Source organism: Ambystoma mexicanum, chromosome 6p, assembly GCF_040938575.1.
Source record: "Ambystoma mexicanum isolate Mex_15411 chromosome 6p, UKY_AmexF1_1, whole genome shotgun sequence".
Taxonomy (NCBI): Eukaryota; Metazoa; Chordata; class Amphibia; order Caudata; family Ambystomatidae; genus Ambystoma; species Ambystoma mexicanum.
In genome coordinates, this window is record NC_090935.1 from 597,988,695 (window position 1) to 598,014,537 (window position 25,843).

At 44.5% G+C, this 25,843-nt stretch overlaps 1 protein-coding gene across 1 annotated transcript in view; it reads left to right on the forward strand.

The window, feature by feature from the left end:
* The window catches only part of WDR41 (WD repeat domain 41), a 579,210-nt gene that overhangs the window by 182,176 nt on the left and 371,191 nt on the right, over positions 1–25,843 (forward strand). Inside the window, exon 5 of the mRNA XM_069627429.1 lies at positions 3,864–3,926. Coding sequence (XP_069483530.1) covers positions 3,864–3,926 — 63 coding nt within the window. The remainder of the gene's footprint in view (positions 1–3,863; positions 3,927–25,843) is intronic.

Sequence of the window (25,843 nt, forward strand, 5' to 3'; positions counted from 1 at the left end):
TTTTCAGACAACAAGTGGAAGGACGAAGAAGTAATGTGTAAGGCTGAAGCGCTGAGGGGTGTGGCACCAGAGAAATTGCAGTGGATAGAAGAAACGTGCACACCAGTATGGAAGGAACACATTTCAAAACTAACTTGGGTAACAGCCATTGAAAACCCTTCAAGCTGCAGAAGGAAATAGACTATGAGCTGTGTTTTAAAGGAGAGGGGAAAGCCTCCATGGGGACAAACAAGAACTGTAACAACACCCTCACCATCCCAGATTTAAGAAAAGGGACAGCGGCCCTGATGGGCACGTATTGGGTATGTGGCAACCAGGCATACCTGCACCTCCCACAATCATGGAGTGGCAGCTGCTCGATGGCCACTCTGCACTCAGCACTAATGGTAATCCCGGAAAGCCACATTGATGGGAGCAAAAGGACGCAAGAAAACACCCAACAGAGTGCGGCCCAGCCAACTGCAGAGTCACAAGTATATGTCCTGTCTTCCGGGAACAAGGAAGAGGTGCTGTCCCGAAACAGACGATCATCGAACTACATATCAAAGGCATCGTCAGAATTGCTGGCACAGATCCCAGACAGGTATCGACTATTCAGCTCTGCAGAAACATTCTTCGCCTCACTCATCCCAAGTATCCAGGCGCGAGCAAATGCAAAATGGCTCCAAATAACCCGTTGGGAGCTGATCCAGCTGGCAAATGACACTGAAGAAGGGTTCAACGTAATAAAAGTGGAACTAAGGGCATTACGGCTGATGACCATGCAAAACAGGTATGTCTTGGACCTGTTGACAGCGATGGATGGAGGTGTTTGCCGAAAAATCGGAAGTGCCTGCTGCACTTTCGTACCTTCCGAAGACGCAAACAACGGCTCCCTGTCCCATGTGATCGAAGCAGTACATAACCTAGGAGAAAGAATGAGAATGGAAGGTGGAGCGGAAGAAAGCACGTGGTTCGACAATATCTTCTCCTGGGTTCCATCATGGCTAGGAATGACTGTGAAATTTTTGATGCCGGCTGTGGTGTTCCTCCTCTGTATTTTTTGCCTGTGCCAGGTGGGTCTTCGATGTTGTGCTAACGCAGTACCGAATGGTGCAATGATGATGGTGACAATGGGCAACACCCGTGGTACAATACAAGCTATGCAGGAAGTGCAGGTACAAACAGGAAAAGATGACACACCAAGATATCAGCTAGTCCCTAGGTATCACGACAAGGATATAGTAGACAAATTGTGGCATACTACCATTAGAGAGCCTCGTATACTAGAATGGTACGAGGAGGTATGGGTAGACTTGGAAGGAGAGAGCGGATGTATATACCTGACTTGTACCCCAGATGAATATGCTAGGAGAGTTGAGAGCTTGAGGGGGGTGTGCAGAGCATGGATGCCCATAAAAGGCACACCTGCATGGGATGACGCAATAATTGACGAGGAAGAGTGCAGGAGATTGGAGGATTTAAAGAATTCGTTACTTAAGTAACGAAAGGGGGGAAATGTAGGGGAGGATTGGTCCAAAAGACCCCCCTCGCCTATATCCCCTCCACCGGTGATGGCAATGGCTCATCAGGGGTCCCCTCCTTACCACCAGGGCCCAGGTGGTGGATGGCTCATCTGCTGAAGACATTGCCCAAACGTATTGAATTTAGCTAGGCCTCAGAAACCATTTTGTCTAATAAAGTTGGTGTGTGCTCGGCGCACTGCAGCGCGGCCCCCACCTTTGGAGAGTTTCAATTATCCCTGTGGCCGCAGCTCCCTGGCAGATCCGCTGTGAGCCCGTTCCCACGAACAAGACGGACATGAGCTAGTGTAAGATACCAACACTGTTACATTTCACTTTCCGCAGTGTATTGCTGCTCCCAGCATGACACGACCAGCAGAGCCTGGGTGGAAAGAGAACTGTAAAATGGCCCTCGGATAAAAGCAAAAGTTCCCAAATACTAATGCCAAAACTACCTGCGATGGGCGCATTTTCTCCACAAACCTCTTTGATTAGAAAGCCTGTAAAATGTATAGATATGGCAGAACGCATGTTCACATGGCATTAGCAATGAAGCACCCACACCACTGCAGTTATGTGCAAATAGTAAAAGCGTCCCGGGGGGTTATTTGTTGTGCGTGTCATTGAAAAGCTTACACCCCACGGTCCCGCGCCATAACCGAACTAATGCTGCTAGAGTGCAAAGAAAGACAAATGCAACCATATTAAGGGATAATGTAAAGGGTGCACGAAAATGCACCCTTCATGTGTGTATGCCCAAGCCCCTTATGTGCCACTACCGTCGCGTACAGTGGCGAGTCGTTTCTATGCGCTCCACCAACCTCACTACTACCTCACTTACTAAAAATGTATATGCATATAACAAAATGTTGTAGTTGTTAAAACATAGTGTACAAATAATGTGCTCGGACTGGCTATATTCGAGAGGCATTAGCAATGTTAAGATATGAGCTTTGGAATGACTCGAATAGTATTGTATATTATTTGAATGTTTATGATGCTTTCACCTCAAATCAGCAACACACGAGGAAGATACCTTTGTGAGTATATGCAAGGCCATTCCCCCTCCCTCCCAGTGAAGCCTGCCAGACGAGAGAGCAGAGGCCCGCGCTGCGCTGCTCCACCTCCCCCAACTAGGCTGGAGCCGCTTCAAAGATTTGTAGTCCCCTCTGCAGCACCCAAGGCCACGGCCCGCCACCTGCATTATTTATAGCCCAGCAGTAAACCTCTGCCTGAATACACAAATCCAGAGGCGCCCTCCCTTAAGCCCCACAACCCACTGGATCACCTTGGGTTAATGGCCCCTGTAAAATTAGGACACCCAATATTATGGCAACATTACAGCAACACATTCATAACAACTTCTAACAAGACAGGAAGACATGTACCGCCTGTCCCATGCCCTGAGACCTAGCCCCACGACCTATGGTACCCGGTCAACAGGACACTGGTAACCATTCACTGATGAATCGCCATCAAACCCCTCTCAAGGTGCATTCCTCCTGTGTTGCATTAACCTGTAGAATAACCTATTGGAAGATTTACTAAAGAAGATAATATTGCAATGACTGAATGACTGCGGTGTGCATGGCCTAGGGCAAAGAAGTCAGGAAAAGACATTCATCTCTGACACTGGCCACAGTGGCACAACAACACCGCCCGGATGAACCCAGCTGACCTGCCAGGCCCAGCCCAACCCACGAGGCTGACCAGTGACGTCCTCCAGCCAAGGCCAACCGCATCGCAGCAGCACCTATAGCTAGTCGTCGCCACCCAATCCCATTGAACTTGTGCCCCCTATAGTATGTAGGTCCTGATGACGTTTTTTGTAAATATATACGCCTGTCTTTGCTATTGTCAGACAGAGCGCTCTCAGAGTTTGCAGAGTTCTTTGCATGCCCTATTCTGATTGATAAGCTCCCATTTACGCTCACCCGCAATTGTCTTGGCCTTATTCCCATACTGGGAGAGTCCATCATTGTCTCTCATTGCGGGGAGGATCGTGCTGTTTGGGGACGCTTGCCTTCAGGATAATATTACCTGATACCCTACAAACACCCACTACATACTTTAAAATTAATAAATAAGCCAGTACTGCTGCTTCAATAATGTTTTGATGAGAGCACAGAATGTATAGGTTTAGTATCCACATTAGAAAAAAAGATTTTGACCCCCTAGCGAATACACCAGGACATTTATTTCATATATTTTACAATACGCTGTGTAACCATAGAATGTTATTGGGGATAATGGGTGTAAAGGGGTTTCTGTTGTGACTCTCAAGGTGAAACGTTTGATATATCCATTCATATTTAAGAGAAAAATGCATAATTTTAAATTTCCTTAATGCATGTGGAACAGGCGTGGAATTGTGACAGCGGCGCTCAGGTGCACAAAATATCAGATTTCTATGCTACTGTGAAGGTAAGTTCACTGGCTTATTTCCTATTTGTTATATTTTATATACAAAACATGTTCTTGTAAAAAAAAACAAGTTTGCATTGCGACTATATAATAACAGAGAAATGCTAAGTGATGATGCATCGTATAACCCTAAAAATTGGTATCCCAAATATTGGGTTTATCGTTGAAGTACAATATGGTCTACAGTGAGAAGTACGCCTTGTGTAGAATAGGCCCAGTTGGACATCAGAAAATATTTTGAAAAGGGTATTGTACCCCCTCATGTATGTAGTCATGGTTAAAACAGTTCTAGAGATGTATAGCAATAGCATTTCCCATTCTAAACATTGTCTTGTATTAAACCCTTTATTCATCCGAAGCCATAAAACACAAACTATTCATAAAACATAACTTGTACAAAGATAACTACATTCTAAATTATATGTATGGGCAATGAAGCAGGGTAAGAGTAATTTCAGAACCTATAGATAATAGCCCTTCTCTCCATTAAGTAAGGCATATAATCGAAACAAATTATTTTGCTTTGAAACTCGAGATCTTTTTTCCTCTCCTCATTTCTTCCATTAGTACGTTATTTACACCGCCATTGAAAAAAATACCAAAAATCTGAACTTAATAATAATTGCTACAATTTCCAAAGTGACTAATTCTAAAATGCGTGTTAGCACTACCTCACACACATCGTGAAGAAAAACTGTAGATTTCTTAACCTCATCAGGTTAACAGACTCCACATCTTGAATTCTGGCTTTATACATTCAGCAAAGATCTAATTATTTGATTTGGTCTGTAGACAAAATAAAAATGCACATCTCACGCCTGTGAGATGTCCCCTTATTGTTTTTAAAAAAGTGAGCAATAACTTTCTACAGCGCTCATTTTAAAAGCTGCAGTGAAGTAATACGTGTGAAAACGAGGTGTAAAAAGCTCTTGCCTGTCTTTACACGTACGCTACAGCTCCATGCCAAAATCTTTTCAGAAGGAGAGCGAGATGGGGGAGGAAATAAGAACTTTGTTTTGCACTTGCATAATCACCTTGTTTTAGGCCTTCATGACGTATTCACACAGACATAAAAGCAATGGATTCATCTCTAAAGTTTCTACTTGGAAGCGGGCATAATCTGTAGGAATCCATTATAAATGTCATCTGAAAGCATCCTTTGCATCCATCATTTACATCTTTCACAGAACCGAGAGGAAAATAAAACCGGTTGCGGCCCAAATAGGCTTTTGACAGATACAGTCTCAAGTTTTTGGCAGTAGCAATTCCATTGAAGAAAAGACTTTCAGGCAGGAAGGGTGACTTCAAAGTTACCACAAGTGATGCTGGGCCAGAGGCAGCTGATAAAATGCTGGGTAATGGTACACATTTCGAGTAGCTGATGACTCCTCTCCATTAGCCAGACTGTGCAGATGGTTCAGTGGTGCAGGTTTGGGAAGGCACGCGTTCCTCAATTGTCCAAGGTGCCATAGATGAATATTCCTGATTTATAAATAATCTGTTGTGATGCTAGACCCCTCTGGCTGTATCTGTTGCCATCAGTCTGTGTCCATCTTCCGTGTTAGGTGTGCAGGGTAAGCAGTGAAGTATCTCCATGGAGGGGAGGAGTCTTGAAGGCTTGTACCAAGCTAGATCGACCAGGTTAAGATGAGGTGGCACCTATCGTAGTTTCCCTTGTTCTGAGAAACCTGGCTTCCTTAATCCTAGCAGTGCTTAAACAGTGTAATCTTGAGCAGATTGCTGCTGCAGAGTTTCCACAAGATCCTCTTTGATTTTAGGTTGCTTCTTGGTGCTTGGGCTCTCGTTCCAATGATTGACAAGATTAGGTGCAGTTTCCCCTATCCTATAGACATTTTGAAAGAGGATTTTGAACTCCACTGGGCAAACTCTTGGAAAAGCTGGCCATCTCCCAGCTCAATCTTCACACTGAATCTGTTGGTTGTATCCATGATCATCAGTCTGGCTTCAGAGCTGCCAGAATCACAGAGACTGCTCTCCTGAACATCCGTGAAGACCTGCTCTCCAACCTTGATTGTAACACCCCCTGTGTCCTCACGCTACTTGATCTCTCTTCGCCTTCGACATGGTCAACCATGCCACCCTGCTCAACCGTCTCCGTGATAACCTGGGGATCACAGGTCTGGCCCTGGCGTGGCTGACTTCTTTTCTCTCTTATCGACCCTCCCAGGTTCAACTTGGTTCCTTCCTCTCCTCTATCTTTATCTCTACCTGTGGTGTTCCCCAGGGGTCTAACCTCTGTCCCTGGCTTTTCTACCAATACCTGCCACTTCTTGCCCACCACATTGCCACGCTCTGCCCAAACTTCCAGTGCTATGCGGATGACACTCCGCTCATTTTCAGGCTGCCCTCGGCCTCCTCTTCTCCCTCTCTCATCTCCGACTGTCTGTCCGCCATCCAGGATGTGGTGTGCCACCAATAATCTCTGCCTTAAGGCCAGTAGGAACGAGATTCTCCTGATCGGCACACCCACACCCTCCTTTCCTGTCACTCTCTGCCGGCCTCTCTTAGCCCTCCTCCTGCTCCCACCTGTGAGGCTAAAAACCTCGGGGTCATCTTCGACTCCACACTCTCCTTCTCTCCTCACATCTCTGACATCTCCAAGAAGTCAAACTACCAGCTGCACCTCATCAGAGTTATTCTTCCTTTCCTCTCCTTCGCCTAGAAACTCACTGTCTCCAGAGCTTTGGTTCTCTCTAGGCTGGACTATTGCTACAGCCTCTTTCTAAATCTGCCTGCTTCTACTCTCCGCCCTCTGCAACTCATCCAGAACAGGGCTGCGAGACTTGTCCTTGGCCTCAAGCCCAGGGATCGTATCTCTCCAGGACTGAAATCTCTACACTGGCTCCCAGTGGCTACGAGGATTAAGTTCAAAACCCTCCGCATTGTCCACAAGGCCTTCTGGGGCCTGGGGCCTAAATACCTTCAACTCTCTTCTTAATGTCTTCCTTCTCGCCGTCTTCGCTCTTCCACCTCCAACTCCCTCAGGGTCAGTCACTTCTCCAAGCAACGAGTTGGTGGTAGATCTCTCTCTTCGGCTGGGGCCTCTCTCTGGAACAGCCTCCCTGCCCCCTTGAAACTTGAGGAGAACCATCTACAGGTTCCGGAAGCACCTCAAAACCTTTCTCTTTGCTTCTGCGTTCTCTCCTCCTCTTCCCTGCCGATTCCCTGGTTGAAACTGCACTGGTTACCTGGCCACCCTCTGATCTCAGGCCCAGGTCCCCTCCCCCGCCAGTCGCACACCTGCACTGCCTTCTTGGCAACCCTTGCACTGGGGACTGTTTCTGTATGCCTACAGGCCCACTACCAGCACTTGACTTCCGATGCCTGCACTTACCCTTCACCCCTGCACTTACCACTTGCTGGCTATACTTATTGTTATTTATTCTATTATTCCATGTACTGCACTGTCCCTTCCCCCCGCACTTTCTCCTTCCCCCTTCCCATGCACCTGCGCGATCTGAATGTCACCTGGCCTAGTAGGATTGTTGTCTGTCGTCCCTCTGTTCCCCCTCCCTTGCCTCGTCGCGCCTTGAAACACTTGTGTATAGGCGCGTTATAAATGCCATATCATATCATATCCTGATCGTTCATCTTTTCAGACATTTGGTGGCACCCAATGATCAGTGTTTGCCACATTAAACATCGCCTGAGCCTTTGCCTGTTCAAAGACGCAGGATGCAGATTTCTCCTTGAATTGCAGACATTGCAATAACTTATTTTTTTAATTAGTTTTATTTATTGTATCTGGTTAAACATTTCAACCTTCACCAACTGAAAGTCTTAACCATGCAAAGGAAGACTAAAAAGTCCAAATTAAAATCGCATATGTCACATAAATAATTACACACAAGTCTTTCACATTACACAATAATGCTTCAGTGTATTGTAAATGATCCATAAGCGCCAAAGAGCCAAATGCCTCAAACAACTCACAATAGCCAATGCCACAGATGTCGGATAATCCACTAATAATCTACTCCAGAGAGCATGGCAATCGATGAAATTAAGCTTGTCAACAAATTTACTGAAATATAGAGTGCATTGTGCAGAACAATCTAAAATGGTGTCTTAAAGTTTCCACTCTGAAACACATAAAATGGATACATGCCATGCTATTGTGGAATATATAGAGATAAGGGGCTAGTTTACCAAGAGTCTTGTGCTCCATTGGTAAATGAGACAAGTATTTATGTTTCTATTGTAATTACCCAATCTTGCTGATACAAGGTCAGCTTTACCTTTATCGGGTTTACTACATAGTCAACCAAGGTCTGCCCTACTTCTGACAGAATTGCACTACAGTTTCCACAATCTGATGACGGTTGGCTCCCTTTGTGCTTGATAAGCACTTGCGAGTATTAGGAAAACAGAATAGGCGGCGGCACCAAAATCTGCAAAAAAACAAGAGAAGTTGCCACTGTTTATCAGAGATTTGAGACAAAGCTCATATTGTATCGCTGCAACAGGTATGCAGAATGGCAATCCCAAAACTCTATGCCAAATCAGGGACTTGTATGCCTCTAAGGCCTCCAGAACCCAGACTTGCATAACATCATCACGTAAATAATTGTAGGGATGACATTTCCCTTGTAGTATTTAATCGGAGGGCGCACTGAAAACCTGCAATATTCAAGATTAAGCCTCATCATGTGCTCAGTTAGGGCTATTGATTTTTGCCTCAAATAATCACCAACGGTACTTTTACAGGCTGTACCCCAGAGGGGGAAACCCTAAGTATATCCTATTCTCTGTGTAAACGATCCATTCGTTCAAAACCCATTTAAAAAGTGTTTTCTTTTATTTATTTTTTCAGCTAAAAACGACAAGGTCTTTGTTTTATGAGGATTTATCTTCAAACAATCATCTCTTGCGAACAGGGCGAAATTATGTAATAGCCTCTGCAAACCAATGGCTGTGCAGTCTAAAAGAAGAAAGTAGTCCACGTAGGCCAAATATATAAATTTAGTGTCGGCCAGCTTCGGATGGACAAAACAATTTTTTTTGCATATAATCATCAGGATCAGAAATTTATCAATTAAAAAGACAGGGGGCTAAAATGAGTGGTATAAAGTGAACGTCTGTCTTGTGCATCAAACCTCGCTTGAATATTAGAATTGGAATGGAGTTTAATAATGAGGTGGAGCATTTGCCCAATTTTTGCCATAAACGATTCCGATTGACTAAATCGAAAGCCATCAACAAGTCAGTCGAGGCAATATAAATCGAAGAGTGTTTTTTGTCAATAATCATTTCATAGAAACCATTTTTTAAATTGTTTTTAAAAAAAAATGTTTACAGAAGTTTTGAATTTTTTCACAAACCTGTTTGGAAAATACACAGATGACCAACACTCTCAGCCCAAGCCGTTGGGTGAGATGAAAGGATGGATGCAAAAATATTGCTATCCGTGCCCATCACCGTGACGGAACGGTAGTTCACGGGATCAGAGCGGAGACCCTTTTAAAAATGAATTGGAACTACATATTTTTCTCCTGACAAAAAAGAATTCATCAGACTCAAAAGGTTATTAAAATAAAAAGTTAAAATTGTGGCCCAATTCTCAGGTGAAGAATTAAACAATTAGTCAATCTATTGGGGCCTGTGGCCCAAGACGGGCTTGCTTTCTAAAAAATCCCCAATACTATTTCCCTCGAAATAGAAAAAAACCTTTAAGTCGATAGAGACAATATTTATGTCACCAAAATTTGTGAGATCGATCTTCTAATTAGCGGCTGTATACAAAGCAAAATGTTTAATCCAAGAGGCTTTCTAACAGCTTCCTGGCTTCTTCCTACAGAGTTAACGAATTCCCAGAAACTGGTTTCTGCTCTAAAGTTGAGAATGTTTAACATCGCTTCAGCGTCCCTATGCAATGCAACTGCATGATGATTCCTTATCCAGTTATGTTGTACCTGCTTAAGTAGCAGCTGAAACTAAATCCTGTGACTCCTATACACGGATCGTATGTCCTGCCTGCAGTAATTCCTTTTTTCATTCACCAATAAATCAAAATTATGTAGCCTTTTAGTTTTGGCACCCTTTTTATTGTGATTACCAAAGAGCTCATTCAAGGTAGTGTCAATTAAAATAGGGAAGCTGCTAGAGTTAAAAGTTAAACGTTTCCAGTCTTACGTTGTATCGGCTAAACAAAGGAAAAAAATTACCTGCAAAATTATTAAACTGCCCCATATTTTGCATAGACCAAGAGAGACGAGTGCCTCTTGAACTTTACCTTGACCTGATGTGGAGAACTTCCCTCTGGGGTAAGTAAATGGATAGCAAAAGTTGCGGTTACCATACAATGATCACTAAGGGAGGTGCGATTTACCCTAAATGCAATACAGAATTAAAAAAGAAAAAAGCTGCAAACATGTAACCCAAGTTACCTGTATCCTTCCACGTTTCCAGTTGCCTGCATTGAGATATCCCCCGGCACATTGCCATTAAACATGTATAGCACAATGAGTTTAAGCTGTTCAACCATTTGGATCCCCTTGATTTTTTCTCGCAAGCAACTGTATTTGTGGATCCCAGCATGAAAACGTTCTGATCTCAGCACTTGCAAAAGGAGTTCAAATTTCCTGCAAGGAAAACATGGGCATTGGGTTGCCTTATAACCCAATCTTCAACAAACGATGCAAGTCTATCCAAAAAGTTGGCAAGGGGGGGGCTATTCCCTCATGCCACTTATTATTAATTATGCCATTAATTATAAGTATGCCTACAGTAGCACACCCTGCTTGAAATACCAACTCAGAGGCCAAAGCGCCTCAGACTAAGTCATACTGAATTTTAATAGCCATCCCACCCCCCGATTTGATGGCAGTAAGTGATCCACCCGAGGATCCACCCATATTGGATTTGCTTGCAGCTTGAAAGGATATTTCAAAGTCATCTAACAATGGACTATCCATTAGCCACGTTTCCTGTAAAAGTACCATGTCGTAACTTCTCAATTCTGCCCCCAATTCACCATTAAGTGCCAAATGGCGATGAACCCTGCTGTACCAAGATAAGACTTTAAACTGATTGCAGGAGCTAAAGGCTAGGCTTCCACTCCAGTCGTCTTGAAAATAGGTGCCAAAGCGCTGACTAGCCAGGATCCATCTCCATGACCCTTTTTCACTACGCTAGACACTTACACCCATGCCACTTCTCTGGGTTTAACCTCCGAATTGGAGACAGTAATGTGTATGCCGTTAAAAACTGTAATGCAGGGGTAACTTTCATAACAAGTAGTATACTTAAGATCATCACAATTATAGTGTAAAATGTCAAAGCCCATTTGCCTCTGTGGGCCTGACTCCCTTAAAATTGCTACATTCGACGTAATCCATATCCCGTGATGATATTGCTCTAAGGTTCGGCACCTCGTTAAACAGTGCCAAAAAAATAATGATTAAGCAACTATAACTCATCTTGGGTAAATAGACACAAGTCGATGCATATATTTTTCTCTTTCCCCCCAAAGGTACATGACGAGGCCAAATTGCTGGCAGAATTATGGGCCGTACCGGTGTTCAAGATGAATCTGGACCCCTAACTTGGGTAGAATTAGTAAAGTGCTAGTTGCTCATTCCTTTAAGAACACTATTATCAGGCCTCTTGCTACCCTTAGCGCATGCTGGGTCCTTCCCAACACACACCACACTCTTTGAAGACCCGGGGGACCCAGCTGAAACATGACTGGCACACCTCACCCCAGTTTCAGCAGTAAATTGTTCGACCAGGGGGTGAATAACAGAAACACTTGAGCTACAAGGCTCCTTCTCTAATCCGGAGGAGGAGGTGGCGCAACTCCATTACGGAGAACTGGAGGTGCTACTTCCGCACAAGGAATAACCCTGGTTATAAGTGGGCTGGACAAACTTAAAAAATGCTCGTTCGAATGAGTTGTTAAGACTAATGCCCAGGGCTTCAAACTTAACATCTTGAGGTGGTTTCAAAAATTAAGTAAGGGTACCTTTTCTTATGGTCAACTGTGGATTGATCTTCTTAGTCTTCTTCCCTCTTTTGCCCAAAGGTGTTGCTTGTGCCCTCTCCACAGGAGGGGAAATGACAACTACTGACTGATCTTCCTGAATATCTGACTGATCATCATTTCCGCCAGACAATCCTTTAAACAACGCAAACACTTTCTTGGGCCTTTGTTCCTCGATTTTCCCACTGCTTTTACAATTAAGATTTTGTTTAGTTTTAACCCTGTCTGGTTGGACCCTCCTTGTTAATGTGCATATTTAAGTAACTTTGGGTCAGACCCTAAGTTACTAGGGGAATCTAGACATGGACCCCTTGCTCACTACTCTTAGAGAGGCACAGCTCCTCCCTACTGATGAGGTCCAACCAGACCGAAACACGTGTCTGGGGATGCTGTTGGTACTCTTGTTCAGAGGAGAATTGCCTAGCATTTCGGTGCTGGACTGCCCCAGGGCAGGACAAAGACTGATATGTTTGGGATACTTCTTCTCTGTGAAAGATAGTGAGCTAAAGACTCTGGGTAAGTCTCTCGTAACCAGGACTAATGTCTGGCAGAGGGACTCCCAGGAACCCCCTTGTTAATTCACATAACCCCATCCCCTCCAAAGGTTCAAACAGCCTAGAACCAACAATCCCCCATGAACAAGTATCTACAACATGAACAAATCAAAAGAGAAGAAAGGTAATGGGAAAAAAAGAAAAATAAATCCCACTCCACCTCCGACCTTCCAGGAAAGGGCATACATCGTAGTTTCAAATTCTGCAAATATCAGCAGTCACAAAATCTTAAAATCGCATGACTGTAACATTTATATATGAAATAAAAGAAGAGTTTTACTTATCCTAGCAGCCAGCCACTCCCAGAGAAACATATTTACGCCAGGTCCAACTCAAAAAAGTCCCCCAAATTTTCCGAAACGACTCCTTCTTCTGCATTGAGAAAACCACTCTTTCAATATTACAGATGTGATTCATTTCCTCTAACCAGATGTCACATTTCATGATATTTTTAGATTTCCAGTCTTGCAAAATTAGTCTTTTTTGCAACAGAGGCCCCTCTCAAAGGCCAAGTTACTTGAGGTTGATTCAAATCCTATATCAGAGTGGTTTCTTCTAGGATGATTGTCTCAAAGTCGTAGTCTATGTTTCCATTTAACACTTTATTCATCACTTCGGCAATGCTGCACCAGAAATCTTTCACTTTAATGCACTCCCAGAATAGGTGTTTCATCGTGCCACGATCCTTACCACAACTCCCAACAGATATCCGTATCAGTTAGGCCTTGCGTAAACAAGCGAACTGGTGTCCAAAACACTTGAGGATCTTTACCTGACGTGCCCTTTCCCATATGTTCAAGGACATCCATTTTATGTTACTGCAAAGATCTATCCATCTTCCTTCAGTAATTTCTTCCTTCAGAATCGTTGACCAGGAATCTAAAATCTTCGCATTTACTTCAGAGAACCCATTTAAGAGATCATACATCCTAGAGGGCATATGAACACTGTTGCTTATCTTCTTAAGGTTGAACAATACGTTCTATCTAAAGTGGGAGAAGTTCACCAATTTCTTCAGTCTCCTGTAATCACAATATGAGCCATCAATCAAGTTATATTCATTCTTCAATACTCGGAAAGTTTTCCATCTCGGCCCCTCAAATAAGTCTCCAATTTTCTTAATAACAGCAGTGAACCAGCTACACCAGAATAAGATTTTATTGTCTATCTTAATCTTTGGATTCAACCAAATTGAAGAAGTGTCAGACCTTGCAGGATTACATTTTGTTGTTGTCTCGTAAACTCTCCAGGTAAATCTCAGGAACTCTGTTAAATCAGAGCTGGCTGCCCGATCCCTGTTTGTTGTGTAGAGGATAGCCCAACTTTCCAAAGGCCCTGACCCATTTGCCTCCGCTTTAGCCCACTCATCCTCTCGTCCCGATATGAAAGGCTCGATATGTCGGAGCGTGAACGCCTGGTGCCATCTCTCAAAATTCGGGATGTTCAAGCCCCCTCTATCATACTGTAGCTGTAGTTTCCATAATTTTAGTCTTGGAATTTTCATATTCCATAGGAAAGACTGATGTATACTGTTCAACTTCTTCCATGTTGATGTCCTCACTAGGAGGGGGATCATGCTTAGAACATAGGTGATTTTGGGTGTTAACATCTTTATGGCATTCACTTTGCCACCTATTGTCAGGTTGAGTGCAACACAACGATCAATTTCAGATTTTACTTTTTGTATATTGAAGTCCATGTTAGTACTCAGCATTTCCATCAGATTCTTGATGCTCCAGATGCCCAGGTATTTCATCTTGGATGGGACACCATTTGAAGCCAAAATTCTTAACTAATATATTATTGGTAGAATTTTAACATGGCAAAACCTCTGATTTGGACCAGTTGATTTTATAGTTTGATATTAGTCCAAAGTCCTCAATTACCTTCATCAGTTCCTCGATAAATGTTCCAAACTCCTGTACCACCACTAACAGGTCATCAGCATATAGCCAGAGCTTCTGACAAACCCCATTATAGTTGACTCCCACAATCTTAGCATCTGATCTTATTGCTTCGGCCAGAGGTTCCAAAGAGATCATGAAGAGTAGAGGGGATAGAGGGCACCCCTGACGTGTCCCACGCTGCAGATTACATTTCTCAGATATTTGCCCATTAGTATTAATCTCTGCAGTAGGACCACTGTATGATACCCTGATCCATTTCAGAAATTCCCATCCAAAATGTATTCTCTCCATCGTGTACAATAAAAAGTCCCACCTCATTCTATCAAATGCTTTCTCAGCATTGAGAGACAAGACCACTGAGTACAGTTTCAATTTCTGACACTCCTACAGGGTGAGTAGTAACCTCTCATGTTTGTTGCTGATACTGTACCCCTAATAAAACCAGCTTGGTTCTGATGTACCAACCTCAGTAAAATCTTCTCTAGCCTGTTGGCCAAGATCTTGGATAGTATTTTACTGTCTGCATTTGCTGATGGGCCTATAGTTTCCCAGTTCTAGTTCTGAACGATCCGTTTTTTTAAAAGGGATATTGTTGCATGACAAAGCGAGGGCAGTTAAAAAAACACCTTGATTTGCTATTGATAAACATGTCCTTCATTAGATTTAAAACTTCCGCTGGCATTGCATGATAGAATTCCGATGCTAACCCATCCGGTCTGGGCATTTCCCCAGATTCAAACTCCAAACAGCTTTTTTGACTTCATCTAAGGATATTTCTGAGTTCAGGAACTCTTTTTTCCGCCTCTGTAACTCAACTGATTTTAAATGTTTCAAAGAACCTGTCCATAAACCCTGTGTCACTAGATGTAGTTTCACTATACAGGTTCTCATAGAATTGCTTGAAAACTTTGTTTATCTCATTTGGATCTCTGGTCACACCATTATCAGTTTTGATTGCACCTATTGTTCTATCGGAATCTCTTGCCCTCAACCTGTGAGCTAGAAGTCTTCCCACATCCCCGCCCCCTTGAAAGTACCTACATTTGGATCTGAAGAGATTAAATGCCACATTTTCACTGCAACTTTTGTTTAAATCATGATTAAATCTCAATAGTTTCCTGGGCTTCTCTACATTAGGGGATTTCATTATGTCTTTTTCCAAAGCCTTTATTGAGAACTGAAGCTGCTTCAACTCCTCATCCTTTTTTTTTTTCCTCCTTATCCCGGACACATTCATGGCCACCCCATGCATCACACTGTTAAATGCTTCCCATACTGTATCAATCCCCACCTCTCCATTTAAATTAGTCCTAACGTATTCCTCTGCCTCATCAACAAGGATTTTCTTTCAATCTTCGTCTCTTAAAATCATGGTATTTAGTCTCCAAATTCGTGCCTTGTTCGATGAATAGCTCAGGGAAAGATCTAATTTTATGGGAGCACGATCGGAGATAATGATGCCCTCTATTTCACAAGCTCTGGTATTCTAGTCACTAGACCAGATGTAAGCATATTATCAATGCGGGAATAGATATCATGTGCAGCCGAATGATTATATTCCCTCCTCGTGGAATATTCTAGTCGCTATACATAAACTTAAATCTCATCAATAATTGCAATGCCTCTTTTTTTTTCCTGCCATCCCTAACCATCTGACTGCTTCTATCTAAAAGCAGGTCAACCACCAGATTAAAGGCACCGCCCACCAACAAATTCCTTCCACCACTATACAACAGACTGCGGCCCAATTCATTAAAAAAAGTGTCTTTTAATATTGGGCGCATAGATATTGCATACTGTACATTCCATTTCTTGAATCTGGAGTTTGACTGTCCGCCAACGGCCCGACTTATCTGCCTTGAAATCAATCTCCTTGTCCTGGAATTTATTTCTAAACAATATGAAAACACCCCATGAACTTGAAGTATTAGTTGAATGAAGTATCCATCCTGCCCATCCCCTCTCAAATTTAGTTGCCTCATCATCTGTAAAATGTGTTTCCTGCAAAAGAATGAGGTCACCCTTCATGTGCCTTAAATGTGACAAGACCTTTTTTCTTTTAATAATATTTTTCAAACCATTTACGTTCCAAGATATTATCCGGACTGAATCCATAACCTGACTGCTAGAACCTGCCATACCCAAAGTATAATCTATGGACGGTCCAAGATTGAGTGCCGGATTTGAAAAATGATATGTAACTAAACAAAACTATAAGCCAAATAACTACAAAAATAATCTTGAAAAAAACCTAACCTAAAAAACAACTTAACAGAAAACGGAGCTGCAGCGAGAATAAGAACAAGTTAATTACTGTGTTCACCATCTCCTGAACGAGCCTAAGTCCCCCTTTATCCATAACTTAATGAAACCAAATACGCATATTTATCTTTCACCAAAGTTGTACCTGGACTATTGTGCAACTGTGCGAAAGTAAAATGGAAGATTGTACAAAAGCCAAGAAGTTGCCCTGTTCCAAAAACTCCTTCTAATATTAATTTAAAAGAAAACTTGAATGTCATCTAGACGCTAAACTGAAATATCCCATGACAGCAGATCACACCTATCTGTTCATATCCTTGACCAAAAAACCTAGAAACCTAAGTAACTACTCCAACAAACCTTGTTCTTCCAAGGGAAGTCTCCATAACCCTGTTATCAATAAAAAGACCAAGTCAGATGACCATTATAATAAAGCCTCACACCCCCAAGGCCAACGTAGTGCTAGTACAAATACCCTCACCCAGCAGGAAAACTCCACCATGCTATAAACATCATCATAATAAGTGGGCAATATGCCCGCACTACAATAATTGAAAACATGAAGTACACGGTTACTGAGCAGCAGCTGGTTGGAATGCTCTTTTGCTCCCATAGGATGATGTAGTGAAGATGGAGGTTGTTTAGGAACCAGGTTTTGGCCAAACCGGTGTTGTCAAGAACATAGACCTGTCCCCTATTAATTATATGTGCGAAGACTTCTTATGTCGTATTGCATATAATTGGAAGCAAGTGTGTGAGGGAGATGTGCTGGGGACACCTGAAATGTTGCAAACTGGTAGAGGTTTTAGCTGACATGTGCTCTAACAGCATAATATTCATTCATTTCAATAAGCTCATGCTTAATATGCTGGTGGTGTATTCTTGAGCTTCCGTGCATTCAGACCCTGAGTGCGTACATCATGTGTATATAAAATGGAGGAGCGCTTATTGAATAACGTTTGTTTAGGTCGGCGATATGAAACTTATATAAAAGTTGGTCGAAGTGCTGAACCTATTTCTTGATGCACAGGATCTGTATTATGTTTGCAAGACGCATGTTGGTGTCCTTGTTTATCCTGAAGTAGCCCTGGATATGACCCACTAGCCTTAGATGGTTAAAGCCATTTGAAATCGAAAAAAAAAACACAAGACTACACTGCAAGACTGCCCTTTATTCCCCCTGGAAGCAGTTTGCTATATCCGGTTTCAAAAACACTTCAGGGGCTTCCCAGAAGACGCGTATGAACCAAGTAACTCGACTTTCACTTTATACCCCTGAGCCAGTTTTCCAATATAAATGTGTACGTATTCCAAGGTTAATGTCACTTTCTATGCTACGCTACGCTCCATAATCATGATGGCACACCATTTCAGAATTCCTACATACAGATAAAAATTCCCAGCGAGCAACGGGAAATCACTTCCCCTGGCCACGACACTGCTAGAGTAAAGCACCCAATAAAACAACGGGAAATGTTTGAAAACAAACCCTTCACCGTGGAGATATCAACTTGAACACCACCATTTTAGTTACATAGGGCTCTATTAAAATTATTAAATTGTACTTTAAATTAATTAAGAGAGCAGTGAAAGTGTTTATAGCATATATATATATATTTCTGAGGCTTGTGGGATCTGCTTAGATCACATGCTGTGCATAGGCCGACATCTAGTGGAAGCTGCGGAGTATTACAGTTTGTTTTTCGAAACTTGAAAATGGGCGTCGACACAGCGCGTGCCAGTAATACTATCCCTAGTGTGACGTCCACTGTACCCAAGATCCCTCACGCGTCTAGGATCCTCAGATTGTTTTTTTCCGCCATATTGGTTGGAAGCATTTTGCGGAGTCCCCTGGCTTTAGCCATACTTTTGCTAAAAATTTAAAATAATAATCTATTGACATCCTTCCCCACCCCAACGTCGAACTTCGACACTCGACGCCGGCTGGAGAAGAAATCGACCGTCGGCTGCTGCACGACGGATTTGGGCCTCGGAAGGCCTCTGGCCTCGGCCCGGGCTTTGGAAGGCCTCTGGCCTCGACCCTGCAAGTAGGGAGAGTGGGGGGTGGTACATACTCTACACTCTTGGTATATAGGTACACCTTATACATTTCCTACACTTAACAGCCCGCTGCCTCAAGGTGCTTATGGAGGGTACCCCTTTTCAATTCTGCCCCAAGTGCAATCGCAAATACCCTTGGGTCGACAGGCACGCCACGTGCAATCTCTGCTTGCCGAGGGACCACCCCGAAGCGAACTGCAGAGCGTGTAGTAGGTTTAAACCTAAGACACTTAAGGACCGTTCGACGAAGCGTTGGGCCCACCACGCCAGGCAGGCGGCCATGGCAGCGGAGGGCGCCTTCAGCGACGGCAGTGACGCCGTACTTTCGGACGGCGAGGGCATTACGGCGTCGAAAGACAGCCGAGCGCAGGTCCCCGACCTCGGAAGGTCGTCCGGCAGGGCGGGTATGGGGAAGACCCCCGGCGACACAATTGCTTCACATACTACACACACTAAACGCACTAAGTCCAACCGAGACTCGACGACGTCGAGTTCTCGGAAAGAGGCACAAACAGAACGGTCCGATTCGGTGTCCTCTGGGCGTTCTCGATCAAGATCGCCGCATGACTCCAGGCAATCATCCACTCTTGCCAAGAGTGCCTCGCTCCCTAGGCTAACAGAAGTTCGATCGTCGGAAGACGAAGACGACTTCCACCCCCAGGCCGCGCTCCAGGAGTCGGAGCCCGCAGTTAAAATCAGCGAGGCCCCACGCTCGAAGGACAGGGACACACACCACCCCCGATCCTCGACACCAGGCGTCGAAAACCTCCGGAGCCACTAAAGGACAGGGAAAACATGTTTCCACTCACGGGGAGGGGGAAAACAGCAGAAGAAACAACCTTTACACTCTTCCACACCTGTGAAACACACCTCTCCCCATAGACAGACAGACAAAACCAGGTCTGCTGATATGTCTAAAACCAGCAAAGCTACTCAAGATAAATCCCGTAGACCTGCTGAGAGAGTCATTCCCAGTTCCAAAAAATGGTCCAGCGAAGACATAGATAGGGTCATGTCAAGAATGTCTTCTTTGGCTGATTTTTATGATAAAAATCCAGAACATTTCCTCTCGTATGATCCACAAGGGGCGACACCCTCAGGCTCTAAGGATCATATCCCCCGAGTAAAAAGCCCCGGTTTGAAACACCGATGAGGTCAGAACCCTTCGAGGTACAACCATACGCAAGACCATACTCACTGTATCAAGGAGAGGCTTCCTTTGGTGAGGACCAAGAATTTGGTATGGTAGAAGAGCAAACCGGGACGGGCTACTATGGGGATGATGAGGACCAGGAAGAGGAAGAGGAAGACCCGGAAACATACAGAGTAGATTCCCCGGTAGAGAACGAAGCCCCGGTTACCGACTCCCCGGTCGATAACCAACCCCTCCTAAACGAAGTTCTCGCACGCGCAGCAGAACATTTCCACATTGACACCCACGGTGTCCAGGAGGAGAGGGACTTCGCAGAAGAGTTAGTGGGACCCAGACCATCCCTATCCTTAAGTCCATTCAGCGGAGAATAGATCCGTCCCTGGTGAACCCGAACCTCACCAGAGCAGTCAATCCCAGGGTTGAAAAACTTTTCAGGGCGGCCCAGTCTGACCCTCTCTATATAAGAGGACATCTGAAGCCAGACTCCCTAGTTGTCACCAACACTCGTAAGAGGGCTGGGACACCCTTGTCATCGTCCGAAGCTCCTCCCGACAAGGAGAGCAAAAGACTATACGGTTTCGGCAGGAAAGTAGCCTCAACGTCCGCCTATCAAGCAAGGATTGCAAACTCCACCACCCTGTTGGCCAGCTACAACTGCCATCAGTGGGAAGAAGTCGCGGCACTCATAGCCTCTGCTCCTGAACCTTTAAAGGGCCAGTTAGCTCGGATTTCCGCAGAGGGTAGAGCCGTGTCTGGTTGCATTTTGAAAGCAACCTTCGACGCCGCGGACAACGCAGGCAGATTGATAGCGGAAGGCACTGTTATCAAAAGACATGCGTGGTTACAGCAGTCTGGTTTTAAGGCAGAAACCCAGGCATCATTGTTGGACAAACCGGTGGAAACCGATCTGTTTGGTAAGGCGGTCGAAGACGCACTGAAGAATACCAAGGACGAATACGAAACACTCAAGTCCCTTGGCCAGTTAACCAATAAACCCTCTAACCTGAGAGGGAATAGTAATTTTCGTCGCCCACACGGCCAAAATTCCCAGAGAGGATCTACCTATTCCCAGGGGCAGGGTACACAGTGGAACAACAACCAACAGTCTATCCGGGCTACGGCAGGGGTAATAGGAGAGGTTGTGGTAAAGGCAGAGGCAGCCCCAACAAGGGAGGCGGCACGCCTCCACCAAAGCAGTGACGCTCAGTTCAGGGTCCCTTCTCACGCAACCCCAGTAGGGGGACGCATTTCCCACTTCACCCAGGCTTGGGAAGGGATCACATCAGATAGATGGGTGCTGTCAACAGTATCCACAGGATATTGTATAGAACTACTGCAGCGTCCCCGGAACCATCCTCCACGACAAAGAGTACACTCTTTAGAACATCAGAAGATTTTTCCTCGAGGAGATCGCCATTCTGCTAGAAAAGGACGCAATAGAACTCGTCCCGGGACACCAGGTAAACAAGGGTATTTATTCAACTTACTTCCTTGTGCCAAAGAAAGATTTGACAATGCGCCCAGTATTGGACTTACGGCCTGCAAAAAAAAGTATGCCAAGCCCCAAAAGTTTTGTATGACCACGCTACAAGAGGTAATCCCCCTCCTAAAAAAGGGGGATTACATGGCAACCTTGGATATGAAAGATGCTTATTTTCATATTTCCATGTTCCCAGCGCACAGAAAGTATTTGCGCTTCAAGGTGGACAGTCGACACTACCAATTCAAGGTACTGCCCTTCGGGATAGCTTCAGCACCAAGGGTATTCACCAAGGTACTGGCGGTGGCGGCTGCACACCTACGCAGGGAGGCAATCCCAGTGTACCGTTATCTGGACGACTGGCTCATAACGGGGGAAACCCCAGGAATTTGCAGGACAAACATTCAAAGGACTATCGACCTCCTTAACGAGTTAGGCTTCTCAATCAACGAGAAAAAGTCAAGCCTAGTGCCAAGCACCTCAAAACAATTCCTAGGAGCAATCCTAGATACCCAAGAGGGGTTGACCTTTCCTTCAGAAGAAAGAATTCGGAATATACTACTGCAAATTCTGCATTATCAGTCCGGTCAACAAATAACGGTACGCAAAGCAATGCGTTTACTGGGCATGATGGCGTCATGTATTTACCTGGTCCCCCACGCGCGCCTGCGCATGCGTGCCATGCAGGAATGGTTGGCGAAACAGTGGTCTCAGGCAAGTGGTCAGTGGGACGATCTAGTGGTTGTTTCACCAACACTGGTACAAAGCCTTCACTGGTGGACAAGAGAGAATCTCGCACAGGGGAAACCTTTTTACGATCCCGAGGTACAGGCAATAGTGACTACAGATGCATGCCTGACGGGGTGGGGAGCTCACCATCTCCACCACACAGCTCAGGGTCTCTGGTCTCACTCAGTGGCCAAGAACCACATCAACCTGCTAGAGCTTCTGGCAGTATTCAGAGCGCTTCAGGCGTTCGAGCCCCACCTACTAAACCTGTCAGTGCAAATCCGGACGGACAGCACAACAGCCATGTTCTACCTGAACAGGCAAGGAGGGACTCGCTCGCCAAATCTGTCCAAGCTTGCCCAGAAAATCTGGATATGGGCACTCAGACGGAACATCTTCCTGTCATCACAACATGTTCCAGGGGAGCTCAATTCCCTAGCGGATGCTCTGAGCAGAGACTCCCTCCCAGAGGAACACGAATGGGTTCTACACAGAGAGGTCGTAGAAGATATCTTCTCTCAGTGGGGTTTCCCCATTACAGACTTATTCGCCACAAGCAAAAACAGACAATGCCCAGGATTTGCATCCAGGTTCCCCCAACCAGACTCCCAGGGGAACGCCCTGTGGATGAACTGGTCAGGGATGTTTGCGTACGCTTTTCCACCAACTTCTCTCATCAGGAAAGTGGTGAACAAGATGAACAGAGAGTCGATGACGCTGGTCCTAGTTGCTCCCATGTGGGCAAGACAACCGTGGTTCCCACACCTACGCAGGATGGCGGTGTGCGAGCCCATCAAACTTCCAGCCTGGTACAACCTACTGTCCCAGCACCAAGGTCAAACAGTGCACCAGCAACCCAACTCAATGAACCTGGCAGCATGGCTCCTGAGGTCATAGAGTTCGGACATCTCAATTTGCCACAGAGTTGTATGGACATCCTAAAGGAATCTAGGAAACCAAACACAAGGCACTGTTACTTTGACAAGTGGAAGAGGTTCGTTATCTGCTGCCAGAGTACATCAATCAACCCGGTTGATTGCACTCCTTCCACTATTGTTACATACATGCTCCACCTGCTGGATGCAGGATTGGTTTTTAACTCACTGAAAGTACACCTGGCAGCCCTGTCGGCTTACACCACTTCCCATAGCAAGGTTTTGTGGTGGAAAGTAACAGTAGTTAAAGCCTTCATGGAAGGAGTAAAGAGACTTCACCCTCCTATTTCAAACCCACCACCAGGGTGGGACCTTAATGTGGTGCTAGCCAAGCTCATGGGCCCCCCTTTCGAACCCATGCATAAAAGCAGTCTCAAACACTTGAATTATAAAACGGCCTTCTTAGTAGCTATTACTTCTATAAGAAGGGTCAGTGAAATACAGGCTCTGCAGTGCAGGATCCCTTCTTTACTGTCCATAAAGACAAATTGGTTTTACGCACACACCCTAGGTTCTCACCTAAATTTATATCAAAATTCCATGTAAACCAGTCCATCGAGCTTCCGGCTTTCTTCCAGGACCCGCAAAGCTCGGCTGAGGTGAAACTACACACCCTAGATGTGCGTAGGGCGGTCCTCTACTATGTAAATAAAACCAGACCGCTAAGAAAAACAGACCAACTGTTTGTCTCCGTAGCTACAGGCAGAGAGGGGGATCGCGTCTCTAAAGGTGCCATCTCGAAGTGGATTATTAACTGTATCCAGCTGTGTTACTCACTCTCTGAAAGAACTCTGCCTTTCACGCCAAGAGCCCACTGTACTAGAGGCATTGGGGCCACTCTGGCTTTCATTGCAAATGTACCCCTTGACACCATTTGCAAAGCAGCTGCTTGGAGCTCTATTCACACTTTTACTCAGCATTACTGCATTGACACCCATTCCAAGGCAGATACACAAGTGGGACAAGTGGTTCTAAGACACTTATTTACTCATGACCCTTCTCACATCCCACCTCCTTCTTCAGGTACTGCTCGCTAATCTATGCACAGCATGTGATCTAAGCAGATCCCACAAGCCTCAGAAGGGATACATTACTCACCGTAATCGTATTTCTGATGCTTGTATCTGCTTAGATTCACATGCGACCCACCCTTCCTCCCCTCTGAGAGAAGGCGCATGATTGCTTGTAGTCTTACCTTTCTGTCTATCTGCTTGGATTATCTGTACTCGCGCTACTCCTCATGCTACCTCATGTCAGAAAAAATACAATCTGAGGATCCTAGACGCGTGAGGGATCTTGGGTATAGTGGACGTCACACTAGGGATAGTATTACTGGCACGCCCTGTGTCGACGCCCATGTTCGAGTTTCGAAAAACAAACTGTAATACTCCGCAGCTTCCACTAGATGTCGGCCTATGCACACACAGCATGTAAATCTAAGCAGATACAAGCATCAGAAATACGATTACGGTGAGTAATGTATCATATATATATATATATATATATATATATATATATATATATATATATATATATATATAAAAATTATTAAATTGTACTTTAAATGAATTAAGAGAGCAGTGAAAGGGTTTATAGCATATATATATATAATGCATGTATATATTTTTGTTTTTAAACCTATATATAGGCGCACACAGAAGCATACTTCATTAATACTACAGCAGTACTAAACCCCTACTAAGACACTGTTGTTAGTGAGTTTAACCCCATGATCAACCTCCTAGCCACCTCTGGGTCTTCAGTTGATTTAAGGCCTGTTGGGAAATATAATTTTAAAATTGCTGGTGTGACTAGAACTGCTTTTAACTCCTTTTCCTTTGCTAGTCTTTTGACGTCCGGAAACAGCTTTCTTTTCTCCACCAGGTCCTTAGGATAATCTGGGAATATAGCCAATTTAGATTTGCTATAGATCACTTCACCCTTTTCTCTTGCTACTTCAGTTTTCTCTTTTGCAGTAACTCTATTAAACACCATTAAGATCTGTCTTGGCTTAGTACTGTCAATTTTCCCTACTCTATAAGCATAGTCCAAATCCCCTTGTGAGAGAGTGCTTTTCCCATACATTTCCGATAAAATTTCGATTAATTTGCTGTCTAATTGCCCATCTGCAGTTATCTCTTCCAGGAGGCCCACACACCTGAGATTCCGGTTCCTAGTTTTTAAGTTCAATTATACGTTTTTAACCTTCAGGTATTCTCATTCCTTTCTTAAGACATTATATGCCCTGTAGCTTCCAGGTATCTCAGAGGAAAGCGCGGCTGAATCCTTTCTGACCCTACTATCCAGGTTAGAAACCTTACCATTTAGGTCAGCAAAGGAAGCCTTCATCTCCCCAACATCCTGGGAAACCTTCAGCAACAACATGTAGATGTCCTAGGCGCTAGGTGTATCTTCCATATCAGATCTGGTTTTCTTGGAGACAGGGAGTCAATCTTCTTTTTTGAATTCATTATATCAATAATTATCTGTGTCAGGGAGACAGGAGCTCCTGTTTCAGCCTGCTGCCTGCCCAGGCAGCTAATTCTGCCCAATGACTCTGAGAACATCTAATTTTGTAAGTCCTCCACTGTGGACAATGCTACAAAAACGGCATTAATCTGGATCTAGTTTCATTCCTTAAAAGCATTGCTTTAATGAAGGCCTGGAACACTGCCACAATAGGAAGCATCTACCTGCTGTTTACTGTACCTCTGCGCTCCAGTAATGCGGGTTTCTGCCGCGTTGTGAGCCTGAATCCTGTTCCTTCCAGAGTGCGCCCATCCCTCCCGGAACGAACGTGCAAAACAGCTGTGCACTTGAGACTCTCACTTGTT